This window comes from the organism of the source record quoted next, unplaced genomic scaffold (genome assembly GCF_019419815.1).
Source record: "Pyrus x bretschneideri cultivar Hongxiangsu unplaced genomic scaffold, Pyrus_bretschneideri_v1 Contig29, whole genome shotgun sequence".
Lineage (NCBI taxonomy): Eukaryota > Viridiplantae > Streptophyta > Magnoliopsida > Rosales > Rosaceae > Pyrus > Pyrus x bretschneideri.
This window is the reverse complement of record NW_025999601.1, coordinates 4,567,708-4,590,266: the sequence shown is the minus strand read 5'-3', so window position 1 is coordinate 4,590,266 and position 22,559 is coordinate 4,567,708. Positions and strand designations below refer to the sequence as shown.

At 38.8% G+C, this 22,559-nt stretch overlaps 1 protein-coding gene across 1 annotated transcript; it reads left to right on the top strand.

Moving 5' to 3' along the window:
- The first annotated feature begins 17,410 nt into the window (after positions 1-17,410).
- Positions 17,411-21,260, top strand: LOC103930991. The gene is made up of 7 exons (XM_009340397.3): positions 17,411-17,566; positions 17,728-17,812; positions 18,447-18,596; positions 19,696-19,769; positions 19,887-20,005; positions 20,584-20,667; positions 21,031-21,260. Exons 2-7 carry the CDS (start codon positions 17,806-17,808, stop codon positions 21,080-21,082), a joined length of 486 nt encoding a protein of 161 aa, XP_009338672.1. The 5' UTR covers positions 17,411-17,566; positions 17,728-17,805; the 3' UTR covers positions 21,083-21,260.
- Positions 21,261-22,559: the final 1,299 nt, after the last annotated feature.

Here is a 22,559-nt window from a genome sequence, read left to right as displayed (position 1 = left end):
CTTTTATATTGTTGGTTAGTATGCATGATTAGTTGCATATACGTTTATTTATACATATTCAGTTATATGTTCATATATATATGGGTGCGGTGGTTGCACAGGTAAGTGCCAGGTAAGAGTTATTTAATATTGCATTAAATAGGGATTAGAGATGCTTAGAGAGCTCATAACCTGCACCCCCGGTGTTAGTGCTCCCGCCCAGAGTAGGGCACAGTCCTTCACGTGTTGTTCACCTCCCACACCATACGCTCAGCTTGGATCCAAGTTAGGTGCACAGTCTTGTCGTACAGACCACTTTAGGTGGTTCCGACTCGTAGGTGACCCGCGATTATTCGCACAGCCTTCACGTGATCGTAGCACTAGAGCGTTTATATGTATTACACCCAGGCCTGTCGTACAGACCACTATAGGTGGTTCCGACTCGTGGGCAGGTTTAGTTACTGTGATTGAGATTTGAGCTCTAGATTCAGCCGTACAGGTCACGTTAGGTGACTCCGGCTGCCAGATTTTATATTATTGATATGATTTATACCTGAGCACTTGCATTTATTCGTGAGATTTGGTATGGCATATTCTTGAGCATGTTTGGCATATCTATGTATACGTACATATGTTTATTTTCTGGGATGTATACAGGTTTTACGGCGAGGGGTTAGAACTTATTTTGCTAAATGGTTTTGAGAAGCTTTATTTTTGCCCACTCACGCTTTTGTTTTGCGCCCCTCCAGGTTCTAGCTAGCTAGCAAGTTGGTGGCTCCCCAGAGGGCTTTCCCGGCATTTCTGACAGACGACTACCAGCGTATGTTCACCTTCGGGTGCACTGTTGTAACGCTATTTTAGTTGGACTGCTTTAGGCTTTTTGCTCTGAATTTGTGTCTCACTTACGCTAGCACTAATTACTTTTATCGTTTGTATGCTAGTTTTTAATTATTCGTACTTTTATATTACTATTCTATTAGCTTCCGCACTGTGCACATGGCTACGTCACCTTCGCGTGACGGCCAGCACGCCCTGATCTCGGTCGGGGTGTGTCAACCCAACTTTACGTTTTTCGAATTTTAGATTCTAGATAAATTGTATATGCATTATATCCATAATTGTTGAATTATGTGAATTTGATATTGCCATGAATTGCATCAAATATCTACTCATGCATTAAATTATATTTGAATATGCATTGAATTAATCTCGAAATTGAAAAAAAAAATATTAAACTATGCATTAGGGTTTCGTTCTAAACCCCTCCACCGTGTGAGTCACGGCCAGCGAGCCGCCAAGTTGACAAGCCACTAACCCCAAGCTTGCAGCCTATGTGGTTGAGCTGAGCACGAGACCACGAAGCAGGAGCCATGGGTTCCTAGTTTGAAACCCAGAAAATCCGACGCCTTCCATGGTATCTCCACCATCGCAAATGGGCCTGCAGCCTAATCCTAACCTTAGGTCCTCATCCCGACGACCTGAAGATCCTCCCCCGATGGGTTTTTGATCGAGATTCCTTCAAATCTCATCGGTTTTTCTTCGAAATTCCGAGTTAGTTTTCCTAGAGTTTCTAAAAACGTTGAGAGTCTTCACTCTCCATTTATACCTTTATGGGTCGCCGTCGAACCCACGGTTTTTTTACCGTGATTTTTTCACCATGACATGACCGCCTAAAACGGTGGCGTCGGTCTCCTTTTCCGGCGAGTTCACCCAACTAGCGCTAGGGTGTCTGGTCCAAATCCCAATCCCACTTGGGCTTGGGCCATTCTCCGTGAGCACCAGCCCTTTGGGCTTTGAAGCTCTTCCCGGCCCAACACCAGCCTTCTTTGGCCATGGTGTTTTCGTGTCCGCAAAGCACCAGATCAAAACCCGTTTAGGCCTCTGTCTTTTGGCTTGCACCTGTAGCCCATTTTCTGTGATGCTAGGAATGTCTACATGTTAAGCATGTGCCTACCCTAGCCTAGTTTTAGGCTTGGACCTCATGACACTAGTTCACTCAGCCCACCCGTGGCTTTGGTCCAAATTTTTTGGGCCTCGAGTTTTAATTGCCTATTTTTTAGGCACTTTTGAGTTTTATAATTTTTTCACCCACACTTTAAATTGACCCGAAGTCCAAATAATTAATTCAATTATAAAAGACCTAAAGTTTTGTTTAAATATTTTCTTGTTTCATATTTCTCTATATATATTTATGTTTGTCTGTAGGAGCATATGAACCTGAAGTTCATAATTATTTCAAAACCTAAAGTTTCTAAAAACATGTCTTGTTTGAAAACCTGAAGTTTTCCTTAAAAACATCACCCCTGAAAACCCGAAGCTTTTTCATGTAAATTTAAATCAATACATGAATGTTCTACTCCTATGTGAATGCATTGATTTTTTTTCTTCATTACACTAACCACATCTTGTCCATTTATTTTGTGATAGGAACATGTCGAATTTGAACAAACTCGACTTCACCGCTTTAGAGGTCTCTAGAAGAAACTACCTCAAGTGGGTCCAAGATGTGAAGCTCTACCTCACTGCAAAGAACTTACGTCCCGTCATTGAAGATGAGACAGACAACCCGGTTGGCGAAGTTGAGAAAGCCACTGCTATGATCTTCATCCGAAGACGTATTCATGACACACTACAAACCAAGTACCTTGAGGATGAGGATCTACGAGCACTCTAGGTTGCTTTGGCTGATCGCTTTAATCACCAAAATGACATCTTCTTGCCTGAAGCAAGACGTGATTGGCAGCATTTGAGCTTCCAAGACTTAAAACCTTGACGAAAATGATCTCCTGGAGAATACTTATTTGACCTTCATCTCCTAGAGAATACTTATTTGACCTTCTCTACTACTAATATTGTCCTATAGCAACAATATAGGGCTCAGAAGTTCACTAAGTTTTCGAATTTGATCTATGTTTTACTTCTCGCTGAAAAGAACAATCAACTGTTGATGAAAAATCATTAAGCTCAACCTACTGGGGCGACTGATGTGCCTGAAGCACATTAAAGCACAAACAAACGCCCAAAATACAAAACAGGCCCCGTAGGGGAAGCCAAAAGCCACCCCATCAAGGTCAACAAAGCCACGGCCCATCTGAGGGAGGAAACCGAGCCCAGAAGTGCCCTAACCTTGCTCCTAAGGCCCCAAACTTCAAGAATAAGGGTAAAACACCTGAAACCATGAATGCAGACATGTGCTACCATAGTGGTTCAAGGAACATTGGTCCCATGTTTGCCGTGCTCCCCAGAAGGTTGTAGCTGAATATCATTCTCATTGTAAGAAGTTTGAAATTTAGACAATGGGGCCAAATTCCACTTAATGGCCGAACCTCCCTCCCCCCTTGTTTTTTGGTTTAATTTTTGAACAATTTTCCCTTATGTTTGGATTATTTGTTGGTGATTTATTTTTGGATATTAAGTTTTTAATTAATCACCATCCTTGAATAGTTAAATTATTTTGAATGGATATTTTTTTTTTAAGAACTTTTATGTATGTGACTGATTCAAATTAATTTTTCTTTCTAGGTATGATTAGTGGGAAAGTTAGTTGTCTAGCAAAAAGTGCAACCACACACCCTATTTTGCGTGAACGCATCTGTTTCACTAACTTTATACCTAAGAATGCACCTCTGACAACCCTTTCAGGCCCATTTAACCTGATAGAAGGATACGGTAAAGCACGTATAATGTTGTCAGATGGTACAATTTTGACCATTGATGAGGTACTTTATTCTCCACATTCTGGAAGAGCATTGTTGAGTTTCAACGACATTAGAGATAATAATTACCACGCTGAAACCTATGTAGAAAATGGAGTTGAATTTATGTGCATAACTTCTTACAAATATGGTCAGATGCGTATTCTAGAGAAGATGGAGCATATCCTAAGTGGTTTGTATACTACGACTATACGCCTTATAGAAAGCCACTATGTGGCCGGCCTTACCTCTAGGACCGTACACGAAATTACACTTTGACATGATTGTTTGGGACATCCTCGACGAACAGCGATGTGCCGTATCCTCAAATCATCACACGGGCATTCGCTAACCCGAAGTTTAGGTTCGATTCAAGGAATCGCATGTCAAACCTGCTCCATGGGAAAGTTTATTATTAAGCCTTCTTATGACAAGATTTGTTTGAATCCTCCTATTTTTCTACAAAGAATTCAGAAGGATATTTGTGGACTGATTCACCCTCTATGCGGACCATTTACATATTTTATGGACACTTCCACAAGTTGGTCACACGCGTGCTTCTTGTTCATAAGGAACGCTGCATTCTCCAAATTGTTGGCTCAGGTTATCAAGTTCGGGGCTGACCACCGTGATTATCTGATCAAATTTATTCGATTGGATAATGCTGGAGAATTCACATCTAAAACTTTTGATGACTATTGTATGTCGGTTAGGGTTGAAGTTAAACATCCAGTACCCCATGTTCACACCCAGAACGGTTTGGCAAAGGCATTCATTAAGTGCTTACAAATGATTGCTCGATCGTTGGTCATACGTACCAAGTTCCTGAGCATTGCTTGAGGCCATGCAGTATTACATACAACCATGTTGGTCTGCTTAAGGCCTCTTGCGACCTAACTATATAGCGCCTTTCAGTTGGTTACCGAATACGAACCCAGCATATCGCATCTGCGCATTTTTGGTTGGGCGGTTTATGTGCAGATTTCACCGCCCTTACGTACAAAAATGAGGCCTCAGTGAAGGATAGGAATCTATGTCGGATATGATTCTCCTTCGATTATTCGTTACTTAGAACCTTTGACAGACGATCTATTTACCACTCGTTTTACAGATTGTCACTTTTATGAGACAGTCTTCATGTCGTTAGGGGGAGATAAGAACGTCAACGCTCCTGAAGAACGACGTGAATTATCATGGACGACTCCTACTTTGTCTTATTTCAATCCCCGCACAGCTCAATCTGAGACTGAAGTGTAGCGTATATTAGATTTTCAGAGCATATCTCAGAGCATACCGGATGTTTCTCTAATCTAGTGCAAGTGACAAGATCACATATTCTAGCTGCAAATGTGCCTGCAAAGATAGATGTACCAAATGTACAACAGACTTCCCTCCTGGAGGCCCGGGATGCCAATTTGGTCGATCCACATACAATAGCGGCTAGCCAATCATCTACCCCTACACAAAAGTGTGGCAGACCTCTTGGTTCAAAGGATTCACACCTTCGGAAAAGGAAACCCATGGCACATGCCCTTGAAAAGCCTACCTTGAATCCGACTGTCACCTACTCATCTTATCCAACTTATGAGGAAATTCTAGATTACAGAAGTGTCCTTGAAGAGACGAATCCACCTCCTGAGAATCGTGAGATTTCGGTCCATTATGCTAACTTGGATAATGTTTGGTATAGAAATGAGATGATCGTTGATGATGTATTAACATATGCAGTAGCTATTAAGATCATGTTGAGCGATGACATTGAACCCCGTTTCATTAATGAATGTCGACGTAGAACCGATTGGTCAAACTGGAAACAAGCAATCCAAGTTGAACTTGATTCGCTTATGAAATGTAAGGTGTTTGGACCTGTAGCTCCTACTCCTCCACATGTGAAGCTTGTTGGCTACAAGTGGGTTTTCGTTCAGAAGCGTAATGAGAAGATAGAAATTGTGCGTTACAAAGCTCGTCTTGTTGCGCAAGGCTTCTCACAACGCCCCGTGATTGACTATGATGAAACTTATTCACCCATTGTGGATGCGATTACTTTTCACTATCTTATCAATTTGGTAGTTTCCGAAAAATTGAGTATGCAGCTGATGGACGTAGTAACTGCGTATCTCTATGGGGATATTGATACAGAAATTTATATGAAAGTTCCCAAAGGACTTACATTGACTGGATCAAATATTTCTATATCCTAGAACACGTTGTCAATTTGGCTAAGGCTTTCACTCTACCGTTTGAAGCAATCCGAAAGAATGTGGTATAACCATTTGAGTGAGTATTTGACTAGTTAGGGATATGTGAACAATAAACTATGCCCTTATGTGTTCATTAAGAAGTCACATTCTGGTTTTGCGATTATTGCAATATATGTCGATGACATAAATTTCATCGAAAATCCTGAAGAGCTCGAGAGAACTATCATGCACCTGAAGTCAAAATTTGAGATGAAAGATCTAGGAAAGACTTGATACTGCTTTGGTCTCAAGATAGAGCACCATTTGGATGGAATCTTAGTACATCAATCGAACTACACCCAGAAGGTGTTGTGCCGCTTTAACAAGGATAAAGCGAAGTCTTCGAGTACTCTTATGGTCATTTGATCGCTAAATGCAAAACGAGATCCATTCCGTCCGAATGAGGATGATGAAGAGATTTTGGAGCCTGAAGTTCCTTATCTAAGTGCGATAGGTGCTTTATTATACTTAGCTTAATGCATTAAACCTAACATCTCCTTCATTGTCAATCTTTTGGCAAAATATAGTAATGCACCAACATGCAGACACTGGATTGGTGTTAAAGACATCTTCCGCTACCTTAAAGGTACTACGGATATGGGCTTGTTCTATCCCTACGGATCCTCGAGTGATGCCGCACCCCCTTATCTCGAGTCGATTCTCTCATTGTTGGTTATGCCAATGCAAGATACTTATGTGATCCGCACAAGGCATGTTCTCAAACAGGCTATGTCTTTACCGTTAGAGGCACCGCAATCTCTTGGAAGTCAACTAAACAGACCTTAGTTGCCACTTTGTCTAACCATGCTGAAATTCTCGCCTTACACTAAACAGACCTTAGTCGCCACTTTGTCTAACCATACTTTTGGTTAAGAGCAATTGTGGGCTGTATTCGAAGCTCCTGCGATCTTTACCCCATTATTGATGTTCCGACGATGATCTATGAAGACAACGCAACATGCATCAAACAGCTCAAGAAAGGTTACATTAAATGAGACAACATCAAGCACATTGCGCCGAAGTTCTTCTTCTCACATCAACAACAAGAGCATCAGAAAATTGAAGTCATGCAAATCCATTCACGGAACAATATGGCCGACCTCTTCACCAAATCACTACAGAAGGTGACGTTTCAAAATCTTGTTCAAGTAATTAGTATGCGTAAACTTTTTGAGTTGTAACATTGCTAGTTCTTTTTGGAATTATGTCAAACTTAGGGGGAATATCCTAAAGTATACTTTCTTGATCTTAATGTACTATTTTTCCCTACAATTAGAAGCATTTTTTCCATTGGGTTTTTGCTACCTAACGAGGTTTTGACAAGGCATCCACCTTAGGTTGATCATATCCCTGATGACGTCCCATAGTAGTTTTATTTGACTTTGCATTTCTCACGCATTTTTCCTTAGACTATGGATTTTGTCCCTGCTCGGGTTTTTACCATAGCCATAAGGTTTTTTGTGAGACTTACTTCCTTATGCAAGTTCTTACCTTATTTGAGAATAGTGTGTTCCCAAAATCAATGCCGACAAGTCGCCTTCCTCAACCTCTACATGATGCCGAATCTACTTGAGTATTTACACACTCAAGGGGGAGTGTTATAAACTTCTTATTTAAGTGTGATTGTGTAAATCTTAGATTTGATTTGATTCTAATTATTCTTTCCTATTAGGACTTGTATTCCTTGGAGGAGAAGGATTTCTTATATTTCTTATTACTATAAATAAAGGCATTGCATAGAGGGAGATAACACATCCTCTACACAACCCTACAAACACATCTCTCTCTATTTTCTCTCTATGTTGCCGGCTATCTTTCTCCATGTCAGTTACATATAGGCCACAACAATGTTTGATTTCATAATAAACTAGAATTTGTTGCAGTGTCATTGGATTAGGAATGCGATTGTGTAACTTCTACCATATCTGGGATATCCTTATGGGATTCTACTATATCTCTTAGACTAGATATTAACCTATTAGAGTTGTAATCATATTGGGGTAAGGAATTTACCTACCCTACTACTATAAATAAAGGCACAATAGGGTGAGATAACACACCTCACAATTACACATCTCTCTCTTTCTCTCTACTGTGCCGCACCATCTCTCTCTATGTCCTCTATAATTGCTCAGTAAATTATTCCTACAACACATTATTAACACGTTTTTGACGCTACGCTAAAGAGAGTCTGATCTTCAATCAAGGGAGTTTTACGTTTTAATCATTCTTTTCATGATTAATTTATTATTTTATTGAATTAATCTACATGCATTTGATTCAATTTAATTTTTCTATGTTGAATGTGATACAACGCATTGGAAATGCACGACTTTTCGAGAAGGATCTTCTACAAATTCAAAGGCTTAATTGTTTTCTACCAATCAAGTTTTTTTTTAAATAAAGAAAGATATTTAAAACAACTATGAAGCATATCAACATTTACTATGATGCATAAAACCCCTACATTTACATTTACATTCTAATATATATATCTCATGCATTACACAATTTTTGCTATGTGGAATTTGTGAGTCAAAGAATCAAAATAAAATAGAAGCAAGTTTGGGTTTTTCCAAACCTAAACTAAAAAAAAAAAAAGAACGAAGCAGCGTTTCTGGGTTTGCTATGCGCTAGAACCAAGCCCACTAACTGGGCTTTCATTCGCTTCGAGCCCTAATCCCCTTTGGGTTCTGAAAACCCTAAACGTTGAAAAACACAAAAAAAAGGCCCCAGAGCCACGACTTGAAACCGCAATCGCGCCAAGCTCAAGCCAAGCCGTACTATTTTTGAGCTGTTGCCCAGAAAATCCCTGAATTGCAAAACGACACCATTTTACCAGTTGTCTTCTCCGTTGGACCTGCACTCGCCTGAAGGCGAGCCCCTTCGACATTCTTCCACCAATTCTGGTGTAAACCAATGACCTGCAATTGTCTAGTTGACAGCCTATTCATCCCCGACGATCAATTTGACTGAGACTCCAAATTGAATCTCATCGGGATTTGGACAACCGACTCATTGTTTTGCTTCGATTCCGACGTTGAGCGAGTCTCCGTCGTGAATTTAAGGGCTCTCTTGAACCCCGAGTCATCCTCGACTGAAAACAACACCAAATCATGGCGGTGCCGTTCCGTTTTTCTGGCGATAGCACGCACCCAGCAAGGCTGGGGTGCCCGATTCAAACCCAGACTTATTTGGGCCTTGTTCAGACTCAGCCCAACTAGGCTTTAGTTTTTTTTTTTATTTTCCTTATGGCTCTGTTGCCCTCTCAACCAGCAGCCAGCCTGAAAATGGGCTGATTTTTTTCCTAAAAGCCCACTTAGGCTTCATTTTTGTTTTGGTCTACATACCATACCAGCCTTCCCTGGGACCCAGCCAGTGGCCTAATGCTACTAGGGTGCTCCTTTTTCACGACATTTGACACTGCAACAAGCATGGAGCTTGCTTCGCATGTTATTAGGCTACCAATGGCAGCCTATCGAGCCCAATATGGGCCTGATTTTTTTGTGTGGCTTGCAGCCAACATTAAATTATGGGCCTAGATAAATTTATTTGTTTTATCTTGCTTCCACGATCGACCCCGAATGGTCTCAATCTACTGAATTGATTAAAAGTGACCAGCGGTCCATTAATTTGATAAGAAATCCAAAATTATTGATCTGAATATCACTTTTTGCCATTAACAATTCAATATTTTAATTCTCTCTTTTGAACCATTGACATCCTTTCGTAGTCTCGAAGCACTCACACTTGAGTTCCCAAAGCAACTCAAATCCACTGTACTTCAATTAGTACCATGTATTATGGTTATTACAAGCACCTCTCTTTTATGAACTAAACGTTCATAAATTAAATTGAATTTGTAGTTTCGAATTTAGTGCCTTTGAACCTCGAAGTTTTCATAAAACAATACACCTAAGAAAACCCGACATTTTTTATTTAAATCATGTCTTAGAACCCCGAATGTTCTAACTTTGATGCCAATGGATGTTTTATTTCCCATAACACTATTCACAATCTTGTTCCCTTCATTCAGTGGATTGTCGAACCATCACAGGTTTGATTTCACTGATTGGGATGTTTCTTAACATTAACCACTTTATGTGGGCACACGACGTGAATCTCCACTTGACTATTAAGAAGCTGAGAAACCATTGAAGCCAACAATGACATGGAAGAGCTAAATAAGCATCTGCCATGATCTTCACTTGAAGACTTATGCCTAAAGCATTAAATACAGCAATACCTCCCGAATGAGGATTCCATGGCTCTTTGGCTTGCTTCTACAGACCATCTAATCATGAAGATATTGCCTGACGCACACCATGATTACATCCATGAATGAGTACAATTCTGAAGTTATAAATCTAATCGAATTTTGACTGGAGAATACTTTTCTCGTCCTTCCTTATTTCTAACTCACTCTCGAAGCAATAATGTAGAGAATTGAAGCTTACCAAAATTCTCGGATCTGATTACTACCACATTTGTGAGAGAAAGGTACCCCAGTAATTCGGCTGAGAGGTATCGAACAGTATAGACCCAATTTCGGTTAGAGTCTACCAAATGGTGGTGCCCTACTTCGGTAGGGATGCATCAACATTTATGCTCTGCTTCAGCAGAGGTGCATCGAACGGTAGTGCTCTACTTTAGTAAAGGTCTGCCGAACAGACCCCTCCAGCTTCGACTAAAGTCTACAGAACCCAAGTCTAGGTTTGTCTCTCTCACAATCTAATTTCGAGTTTGTTTTCACAACATATGGTAGAACCAGGGCCTGCTAAGGCGTGGCATCATGCCCAAAGTGTGATCATTGGCACCTAAAACCTAAAACTTCAAGAATTAGGGATAATGTTCCCGAACCTCAACGTTGCAAAATCTACTTCCGTCCTGATAGAATAAGATCATTGGTTACACACATGTTTGTGCCCTTACCAATGTCATTAAGGAGTACCATTCTAGTAGCTAATATGAGACTAATTTTGCTCCACCAAACATCGTTGGAAGAGCAGAATTTTGACATGAATGGCCTTGTTGACTGAATCCACTTAGTAACTTTGGTTTACTTTGTGAACATTCTTCTATGTTCTTGAATTCACGTTTGGTGTTTGTTTTTTGTTACGAATAATCTTATCGATATTGCCTCGAATATGAGTTAATTGAATCATGTTTCTTGTATACATGTGACTGAATTCAATTAAACACGTGATTAGGTACGAATGTAGGAAAGTTAGTTTTCTGGATGAATGTGATACTACACACAATAACTTTATACCTAAATAACATCTCTAACATCGACTTCAAGTATATCCAACTTGATTAAGAGCATTGGCACGCTCCTCGTTGTATGAATGGTACTAAATTACCATTTAAGAGACCTTATATTTTCCTCATTCCGAAAGAACGTTATTAAGTTTTAAGGATATTCGAGACGACAATAATCATGAATGAAACCACTAAAGAAAATAGAATGGAATATCTTTGCACCACTTCCAAAAATGAGCTTTAAGCTTTTCTTTGAGGCCAATGAGATGTCTCCCAACTAAGAACACGCCACATGTGGCCGGCCTAAAGCATGGTGATTGAGTAATTTACTTGCTTGTCGCACTACCTTTTGGGACACTTAGGTTGAACAATGATGCTACGATGCATCTCCTTACTCGAAGTAAGGATCTTGTGCATACAAACACACTTTGCCAAGCCCGCTCGTTTGAGAAATTTGATTTTTATATCATTCCTCGCAAAGATACAACACAACTTTCTTTTCACAGTGGATTCAAAGGAATATATGTGGACTAATCCAACCAAAATGCGGAACATATTAATACTTATGGTTTTGGTTGATGTATCGACAAATGGTCACATGTTTGTCCACACATATTGATGCTAAACCTCCTGGCCAATTTTAAGGGTTCACCACCCTAATTATCCCATAAAGTCTGGAAGACTAGATAATGTCAGAGAGTTTACATCGAAGGTTTTCAATAAAGTATTGCATATCTTTTAGGTTTATAATTGAACATCGAATTCCTATGTTCATCTCAAAACAGCCTGGCAGAGTGATCATAAAGCGCAATTTCAATGATAGCTCAGACCTTGGTGAACGCACCAAGCTTTCGATTTTTGTTTGGAGCTATGCAATCTTGTACACAGCTATGTTAGTCCACCTTGAGGCCCATTGCCACCAAACCAATTTCGACATTACAGTTGGTTACTGGGTACGAACTTGACATTTCCTACTTACGCATTTTAGGTGTGCATTCCATGTGCCAAGTTGTGTCACCGCAACATACTAATATGGGTCTTCAAATAAGGATGAGAATCTTTTTCGATTATGATTCTCCATCATACTAGCTTCCTTAGAGCCTTTGCAAGCGATCTCTTTACCGCTTATTTGCAGATTGTCACTTTAATGAAATAGTCTTCCCACTGTTAGGGGAGATAAGAACATCAACGTTCATGTAGAACGACGCGAATTTTCATGGACGTTACCTACTATGTCTCATCTCGACCCATGTACCGCACATGTATGATAAGCAAGTGCGATGTATTCTAGCTTTCAAAGTGTTGCTCCAGACATATTCCTCTGATCTAGCTAAAGTGACGAGGTCATATACCAGTTCCAAACATGCATGCAAGGATAGATGTACTTAACGGACCTCGAGTTAACGTCCCCGAATAGTGTATCGTGCTAAAAGATGGTTTGGCCGTCAACGTTGGATGACTCGATACACCGGCGGATAGCCAATCAATCTATCTCAGCTTGAAGCATGACAAATTACTCGGTTCATAGGATTCACTTCCCTAGAAGAGGAAGAACACGACACATAATGAATCTATACTTGATCTCTGTCTCAATCATTTCTATTTCATGAGATTAATCCGAATTACTCCCGAGACTTAAAGTTCTTGATCTAGTATACTAGTTGGGATGAGATAATGGAATTGGAATGAGATTATCATCGATGATGTTTTCACTTATATGGTAGCTACCAACATAAATGAAAAACGACAATATCGAATCGGGTTCCATTGATTAGTGACCATGTAGAACTGATTGAATAACTGAAATTACAATCCAGGTTAAATTTCTTACCAAAGTGTGTTTGAACATGTCATTCCTACACTGCGCAAGGTAACCCTGTTGTGTTACAAGTGGGAAATGAAGCATAATGAGATGAATGAAATAGTTTTCTCTCAAACGCCTTGTGATTGATATCAGCATTATGAAATGTGATTAGTGTTTCTCCATGGGGATACTAATACGAAGATTTACATTTAACTTCCCAAAGAATTACATGGATTGATTCAAATAGTTCCAAAACCACATAACACCCTTTCAACTCGTTTGAGGCTTTCACTTACATATTAAAGCAATCTAGTGAATGTGCTATACCCGTCTAAGTGATTATTTGATCAATTAGGAATATGAACTATGCCCTTGCATGTTAAACTATGAAGCCTTATTCCGAATTGTTAGAGCTATAGTTTATGTCATTGACATGAATCTCACTAAGACTCTCAAAGAGCTTGAGAAAGCTGCCTCGCACCTGAAGACGGAATTTGAGATGAATGATCTTAAGAAAACTCATTTATGCCTTAACCTAAAGTTGAAGCATAGGTTTGACAGTATTTTGGTCTACTTGTCAAACTACACCCAAAGGTGTTACCTTTGAGTATACCTATGTTCTTCCATACGCTATACGCAAATGAGATCCTTGAAGAGGTTATGGAATCTGAAGTTCCATATCTGAGTTCAACTTTGTGCTTTGTTTTATTTAGCTCATTGCAATTAGTCAAGACGTCTCATTCGTTATTGATCTATTGGTAAAGATGCAACACTGCACCTACATGTAGACACTAAATTGGTATTAAAGATGTTTTTTCGCTGCCCTAAAAGGTACTACGAATTTGGGCTAATCCCAACGCATCCCGAATGAATCTGACCGCCTTGATGCTCGAAATGATATTTGCCTTATTTGTTATGTTGATGCTGGTTACTTATCAAACCCACATAAGGCACATCTCCGAATGGTTATGTCTTTACCGTTAAGGATATCGCAATATCTTGGAAGTCCACGATATAACCTTAGTTGTGAAATCTTCAAACCATTCCAAGACTCACCTCACTTCACTACGCCACATGTGAGACATGTTTGAGAGCTTTTGTTGAGCATATTCAAAATACTTGTTGTTTTTATCCATCGTTGAGCCGTAACAATGATCCATGAAGACTATACCGCATGTATCCACCCGACCAAGACATGATACATCAACGAAGGCAACGCCAAGGCATATTGCTCTACATCTACATCAACAAAGCATTAGGAGATTGAAGTTATGAAAGCCTATCTCAAACAACCTTGCTGACCTCTACACAACGTCGCTGCCGAAGTTAACCTTGCCTAACTATTAATATGCAATGCTTGTAGTTCTCATTTGGAAGTTCTGTCAAAGTCAGGAGGAGTATTCAGAAGTATACTCACTTGATCTTAATGTATTATTTTCCCCTACGATTAGGAGCACTTTTCCCATTGGGCTTTTGCTACCTAACTAAGTTTTGATGAGGCACCCATTCTGGGCTAGTCATACCCTTGTGAGTTATTCTACTTATGTCCAGAAGATGTTTAGTTTTGACTTAATGCAACTTCTCACTTTTCTCTTTAATCTATGAGCTTTATCCCACCTTGAGTTTCACCATAGCGAGGTTTTATGAGTTTTACCTTTTATGCATTCTTTTGTTGATTTAAAACTTGCATTCGTTCATTGTGCCGACAACTTCATCAACTAAACTTACTCCATAGCTGAAGACCTGATCCGCCATTTAGTTGAGTATTTACACACTCAAGGGAAAGTGTTGCAGTTCTATTAGATTGGGAATGTGATTGTGTAAATCCTATCATATCTAGGATATCCTTATGGGATTCTACTAGATCTATTAGACTAGATATTATCCTATTAGAGTGATATTATCCCTTTTATACTTGATAAACTACTCGTAATCAAGATGATTCCCAACGACATTTTCATGAGACGTTAAACTGAAAGGCAACTTTATGTTGTTCTAAATCTAATCTCAATCATATCTTTTAGTACTACGGCTAGTGGTATTCTACTTCACTTATAAGTGAGAGGTCATAGGTTTGATTCTCGCCAAAGCCGTATTTGAACTATATTATTGCTAGCCCATTATGGAGCTTAGCCTACTCCCCCACCCCCTAACACAAACAACCTTAAAGTATTGTTCCATGTCATAAAAATGTTCGATCCTTAGCATCTAGGGTGTCAACAAATGCCTTTGGTTTCACTTCACTCAAACCATCTCCGTCGAGCCACTGCTTACGGCCTTCCATCATGGTCTATGACACACGCTGACCCGGAATGTTCACCTGGACTTCAAATCGATCTGTGCTGGCTGGCACCCGGAAGGTGATGAAGCCATAAAGTGTAGCGAGGTGGAAAATGTGAATAAATTTAAACCCCAAAGTGCCTAAATGCAAGAGTGTGCATGCATGATGAGCAGTAATATAAATATGATCATACTACGGAAACTTCGTAATTCACAACAATAAAATAATAATGTCTATAACCGTAAATATATTTATGGTATCATGTCAAAATATGCATAAACGTGCACTTGGGTTTTTGTCGGGACCTCTTCTAGGCCAATTTCAATGCCCCGAGTCCGTTTTTGACATCCATTTAGTGAAATTCCAAAGCTTTAATGTAGTTGGCCGCCTCGGCGGCTAGGTTGACTATTGACTTTTTACGAAAAATGCCCAGGGACCCTTTTTAGCGTATTTCGACGCCCTGATTCCAAATCTGCACTCTGTTTTCCCAAACTTAACCATTTTAGTTGAGTTTTACTAATAGGTCCCAATATTATGCTGAGGTGTGATTACTATCAGAGACTTTAGCTTTCCTAGTTCAAATGGCTGAGATATCTCAAGTATCTGTGAGTGGGTATTTGCTTTTAAATATTATATATTTATTTAGTTTCCATATATGATTAATAAAGAATTTTCTACGTTATGCCTAGATTAAATTAACGTTTATAAAATTACCGAAATTACGGAAATTACGAAATTATAAAATAATCTTACAGGATGCCTTAATTAGATTTATGGTTATGTATAGTATTATATTGACTAGAATTATCGAATTACTATGGCGTGACCATATTTACGTTTTCTGCTTATCGTGTGCTACACTGGTGTTTGTACTTGCCCGGGCCAGGACCAGGCTTCACGTGTATGTTCACATCACACCGCACGCTCACTTTGGATCCATTGTAGGTGTCAATCATGTCCTAGATTGCTATAGGCAATTAGGACTCGTATGTGATGTGCATAGTGCCAGTCTTCACGTGATTGTAGTACTAGAGCATAAATCATTGTTGCACCCAGTCATGTTCATGTCAGAATATCTCTGCATGAACTCGTGTGTCAGCATATGTCGATGAGCACTCGATATGATATGTTTATTATGCGAGATTATGTGATTACCAGACGTTAGGTGTTTATTTACGAAATATTGTGACGTATTGAATTCTTGGGATATTGCAGGCTCTGGTAAGTATTTTTATCTATACGTAGTAGGTTATATTTGGAAACTATACTTGTATTACAGCGAGGGGTTATTATGTTTTCAAAAAGTGTTTTACAAAGATTTATTTTTAGGCCCACTCACCCTTATTTTTTGCCCATCCTGGTTTTAGTGGCAGAGTTTTCGTGTCAACGAGGATTTTTGGCAAATGTTGGAATAGGAGATTACCTCTAATGGTATAATTCTCATTATACTTTTACTATACTTTACTTATGTTCTAACATTACGTGTGAAATGGGCTCATTCCCGCTCACATGCGCACTCTTGCATTTAGGCACTTTTAGGTTTAAATTTGTTCACATTGTCCACATCACTACACTTATGGCTTTGTTACCTCCCGGTCTCGGCCAGCACAGCTCAATTCGAAGTCTAAGTGGACCTTCCGGTTCAAGGTGTGTTAGTCTGCCAAGGTTGTTGTTGGGTCTAGAGAAAATGTGACATTCAATTACACCGAATCATTGGAAGAGCAACTCCACCATTACTTAGGCTTAGGGATAGGCAACCCAAAACACTCCAGCCCACTTGGGCAATTTGACCCAAGGCAAACCCCATAGAGAAGTCAGGCAATAAACACCGCTCTATATTTACCTAGCCATGTTCTTCCACTTTACACTATATTCAAATATTTTCAAATACTTTCAACCACTCTTTTATTATTATCTGAAATTAAAAATAAAGTTATCTTTTATTATTTTATAAAATAAAAATATTAATATTTTAATACTAATTGTCTAGCTATTCAATTTAAAGGTGAATATGCACTTAACAATTACTATTCATTTAAGACGGTTACTGTTTATTTAAGAAGATTGAGTTGCGGCCAAAGGCTTCCTATAGTGAAAGTGCTCTTAGTAATAATATTGTTTGTAAAAAAAAAAAAATATATATATATATATATATATATATCTAATAACTGATCCAACGGCTGCTACTTGAGAACGCCTCCCTCCATGACAATACCAGTCTCTGGTCATTGAAGTGCTCCTCCTCCATCAGTAGCGACGAGTAGCTTTGAACAATCTTTGCTGCAATTTCTGCTACTACCTACCGGTTGGTTCTTTTCTTCCTCTATCATCACACTTCACATTATCCAGACAACCTGATTTAATTGGGTTTGGACGAGAGTCCCAATGCCCTCAATGTGTTTGATGAAATGCCCCAACAACTCTTCACAGAATTACTCAATTTTCTTTCATTTCGTTGATTTCCAGGTTGGACTGATTTTCGGTACTTAAGTCTGTATTGGGTTTGGGTTTTGGTTGTGGAAAGTCGCAAACAAGAAAGCAGCCATGGATGGTATGTGCAAAAACTGTTACATTGCTGTGTAATTTATGTGTGTTCGTTCTGACAATTTTTACTTTTCATATGCGTTAATTGATGAAAATTACACCTTAGTGCTGCGGTAACGGTCTGATTTTCCCATATTGTCTATACTTTTTACACTCGGGACGATTTCTTTCTTTATTATACTTGCCTGTATGTAGAAATATGCTCAGACATAAATTGGCATAGGCTATTTGATGCTTAGAGATTTTTGGTTCCGGTGGCTTGGAAATGAAATTTGAAAAAAGGGAACTCTTTCTTTGACAAGGGCTCGTTCCACATCTTTATTAGTTTTTCTCAGCATTAATCTATTGATGGATGGTTAGGGGTTGTTCCACATTATTGAATTGATTCAGAGTTTTGGAAAAACCGTCGAGTGTCGGATTGTTCAATTATTGCCTGCAGTCTGCACAATTAATAACAAGCTCTTGCTTCGAGGTTTTCACCTCAATCGAAATATTTCATGTCCGAAAATATCTCATTATGTTTTCCTTTTTCCTTTTTTGTATTGATGAAAATGACGGAAAATTTTCAAGGCAATGATTATTGTCTAAATTTTGTGACTGAGTTGTAATCAACATTTTGTTGTTACCTTTTTGGGCTTCAGTTGATTCACAGCCATCTATGGAGGAAACTATTATGGTCGGCGATGACCTGATGACAGGCCCACCATCACCAGTTATTCCACCCGAAATTGCTTCTCATGTGCTTGAAGGTGTTGACTTGTGTGACGGGGTTTTGAGGAATCTATTTTTGTGTAAGTTCTGTGCTTTTATTTCTATTGTGATATTTTGAGGGGTCTGCTTTTTCCAAAATTTAAAATGAGAGTATTTCAAATTCCTAGTCTGTAGGTCATCACTGTATTAAGCCTTTAAAGTAATTGGAATTGGGGTTATCCGTAGTCCTTGTCAATAACCCTGAAATTCAATCTGTGTAAGTCAACTTCTTCCAGTCTACACCAAAGCTGGATCTACAAGTGACACCGTTGAAAGTTGATTGAACTTTTTGTTTATATCCCCTTTTTACATCCTAATAAAATGTTTAAAAAACTCTCCTCGGGGCGCACCTAGGCGGCTTTCAAGGCGGGGCGGTGGTGGAAACGCCTACACCCTGTGTAACAAGGCTTAAACATGCCTAGACGTGGTTGAGGCATGCCTAGGTGGCTGAGTCGCGCCTCAGGCATTTGGCTAGGAGTTCCCAGGACCCTTCATCGATCCGAATCCTTGCTTGAAATTTCCTGGGACCCTCGAAGTCAAAGGCTGGGCTGGCTCTGTGTTGTGCTGCAGTGGCATCTTCATGAAAAAGATGACCACAAAGAAGAAGAAAGATTGGGGTTTTTTTTTTTAAAGACTGCCCCAAAATGATGTTGTTTTGGCCAAGTCTAAATTTTTTTTATGACCCCGAGCAGGTCCCCCCTTCTTCCCCATCCCAATACCGGGATCTCCCATTTACAATTCACCCAATTCCCCAATTTTACCCCAATCTCATACCTCAATTTGTTCCAAAATTATCCACACCACCACTATTTGTTTCAAAATTCATGTAAGTTTGTTAGTATTCTAATTTTAATAAGGTCACTGGTCAGGTTGATTGCTTGTTTGATTGTTGATTAAATTTTAGGTCCCGTAAGGCTTTGCCTCACGCCTCAAGGCTTTCACCTAGGCAGGGTTATTCATGAAATGCCTCACCTACGCCTTCGCCTCTTAAAACATTGTTAAAAATATACATAGGCTGAACCAGTTTCTTGACTGTTGGAAAAATTGTCAGAGACACCTATGATGACATGGTACTTTCCTGATTACCATAAAGTTTTGTTGGTAGGTAGTACATTGTAGTGATTATACTTTACACTGCAGGCCTGCAAATCAATGATATTGAGCCCTTCTGTCAAGATGAGCTTGTTATGTATAAACAGTGCGCTGAAAAAAGGGTGAGATGTTTACTATGAATTTTGTATTCTGCGTCTCTACAATGTTCATTTCGTGTATTGAGGTAGGATTGATTATTTGATTTTCTGCTGTTTCGTTTTTTTTGCACTGAATTGCAGGATAGGGAACTAAGAAAACGACTTCAGGACAGTGAGCGCAAACTAGGGTTATCAATGCCTTTAAATGAAGCAAAGGAAAGAGCTTCTCAACTCGAAAAAGAGGTCACATCATTAGATAGGTATGTTCTCAAATGGTTAGTGTAGGGGTCCTTGCTTGATAGGTGTACTATCATGTCGTGTTTTAGTTCAAGCAATGAGTTGTAGGCCTCACCAGTCAGCCTAGCTTCCACCTTATTTCCTTTTTGTAGTAGTCTTCCTGATAATGGTTCCTTGATTCATTCATTCATACGTTCATGTGCGCTATGCATCTGCCAATGGGTTTATAGTTATATAATTCCCTATGGTTAGTTTTTGCTTTAGTTATGTTTCAGGAGTTCACAAAAATTGCAAATTTCCAGAGTTGTTTACAAACTTTAGTTCCAACTTCCAAGTATGATTTTCTTCATTGTCTGCCTAAGCTAAATCCTTTTTAAAATTCTGTGGATAAGAGCTAAATGATCTAAAAGTTGCATAAGTACCTTTTCGTGTTGTATTTGAAATCTTAAAGTCTTCTGATTACCCTGTGCTATGGATAACACCGGTACTGTTGTCCTTTTATCTTTATAGAACCATAATTGTTTTAGTATGTCTTGCTTCATCGCCTTTATTTATATGAATCTTAAGCATTATTGACTTTGGAAATCATTATGTTTCTTAGGCGTTTGATTCTTGCTAGTGGACTTGAAGGCATAGACGGATTTCGCCAGAGATGGAGTTTGCATGGTCGCCTTACAGATACCAAGTATGTTATCTTGCAAATAATTAAATTTTCGTGAGTAAACTTGAAAGGATTTTTTTGTTGACAACCAATACTTGATTGCTCTCTACTGCACATGTATGTCTATTGGTAAAAGATGACGGTTTCTAGATTTCCTTTCTCTTTTTCGGAATCTGTGAATAATCAGTTGATAGATTCAGTATTTGATGAACTATAATCCTTTACTCATTCCGTTTGTAAACTTTTTTCTTCCTTTTAGTTAAATCTTTGTATTATCCATGCAACCATGCCAATTGATTCATATTTGATGAGCCATCACCTGTTCATCATACAGTCTTAAGTAATGTATGGACCTCTATCCTCAATAGCATTACAATAACTGTGCAGGAAAAGGTTAGAGTCCTTGAAGCAGGGAATGGAAAGCAGGAAAAAGGACTAAGCTAGCGAGTAGCGGGGCACATGACTATAGTAATATGGTTCTCCCGGTCAAGTTTCATGCTGCATTTGTGGAAATCGACCTGTCGGTGTGCCTAATGTGGGTGTGTCTAATATTCTTATCATGTACTCAGTTTCGAAGGATTCATATTTATTAGAAAATCTTGTGCTCTTGAATGATTGTGCAATAATGTACTTAGAAAAAACCACACTGAAGAAGTGAATGGCCAGCGGCCGAGCGTAGATTAGCGAACGTCTTGAATTTAATTGGAAATTAGTTGTTAGCTCGTGACCTATGAAATACATTGGTCATACGGAGAAGTTTTTCAGTGTCCGGTATTTAAGCTGGTACTTCGTGTTATAAAATAAGTAGAGGAACACTTAAAAATATATTATTTCCTCCACTTGGTTGGAGTACCCCTTGAAATCTCTTAGCCATATAATAAAGTTAGGCTTAACGTTTTGCCCATTGGACGGAGACGGACTAGCATTTGAATTGAAACTCACTTTCCCACCTAAACAAGGCCTATATATTTGAGTGTGTGTGTAAAATAATAATATTTCAAATCTTGTGTTTGATCAAATTAAAAATTTGCAGACTTTGAGTTTTTGTCTAAATACAATAGCTCATTAAGCTGAGCGGCTGAATCGAACATTTGTAAGATTTAATTGTTTTATATAATTTTGTTAAACAATAACAGTACAGTTGCTTTTGTAGAAAGAATTTTTTTTAATTAAAATTGTACAAATCTTATCTTTGATCAACTATGTCACAAGAAAGATTGAATGGGTTAGCTATTTTATCAAATGAAAAGAATTAGTTGAGAAATTAGATTATGCAAACTTAATTAATACATTTGCTTCTATAAACGCGAGATGTATAATATTTAAGTAATGTTTGTATATCTTTATTCTTTTTATATTAATTTTTATGACATTTGACAATAGAAATGGACTTTTTTCATATATTTAGCAAATTCTCTTTTATACATATCAATTTACAAAGGGTATGAGGTCAAATAACTCTAGAGCCCCACTTCAAAGGCTTGCCTAGGACCTCTAAATTCTTAGTGACAGCCCTACACCTAAAGTTAACATTATTACTTAACTTCCAAGTTTCACATTGCCAACATCTAATATGTTTGTTGACGTGGCATGAGTTTTGCTTACGTGTGATCTTAGTTGGCGCCACGTAGATAAACGAATAACGAAAAATTCTGTATACAATATTTGATTGCCAGATTTACCAACTAAGGAAAAGAACTTAGTACCATGCTAAAGAAAGGAGGGGAGGAGGTGAATTCCCACATTAGAAATCCATTGGTGAAAAGGTTAATTAGTAGAGAGGGGTAGGAAAATAAGAAACTTAGGTGCAGACAACTTCAGCAAAGGGGCAAAAGTGCACGGAAGGTTATCAAGAGTCCCAAAACACACGCGGGGCCAGTAGGATCGGCAGAGGGAAAGAACCGACGGAGGGAATT

What these genes read in the sequence shown, in the direction of transcription:
- LOC103930991 (XM_009340397.3), top strand. An exon ending in TTTGAGGAATCTATTTTTGT is followed by an intron (nt 18,597 to 19,695) that starts GTAAGTTCTGTG and finishes TTTACACTGCAG; the next exon opens with GCCTGCAAATCAATGATATT. An exon ending in AACAGTGCGCTGAAAAAAGG is followed by an intron (nt 19,770 to 19,886) that starts GTGAGATGTTTA and finishes ACTGAATTGCAG; the next exon opens with GATAGGGAACTAAGAAAACG.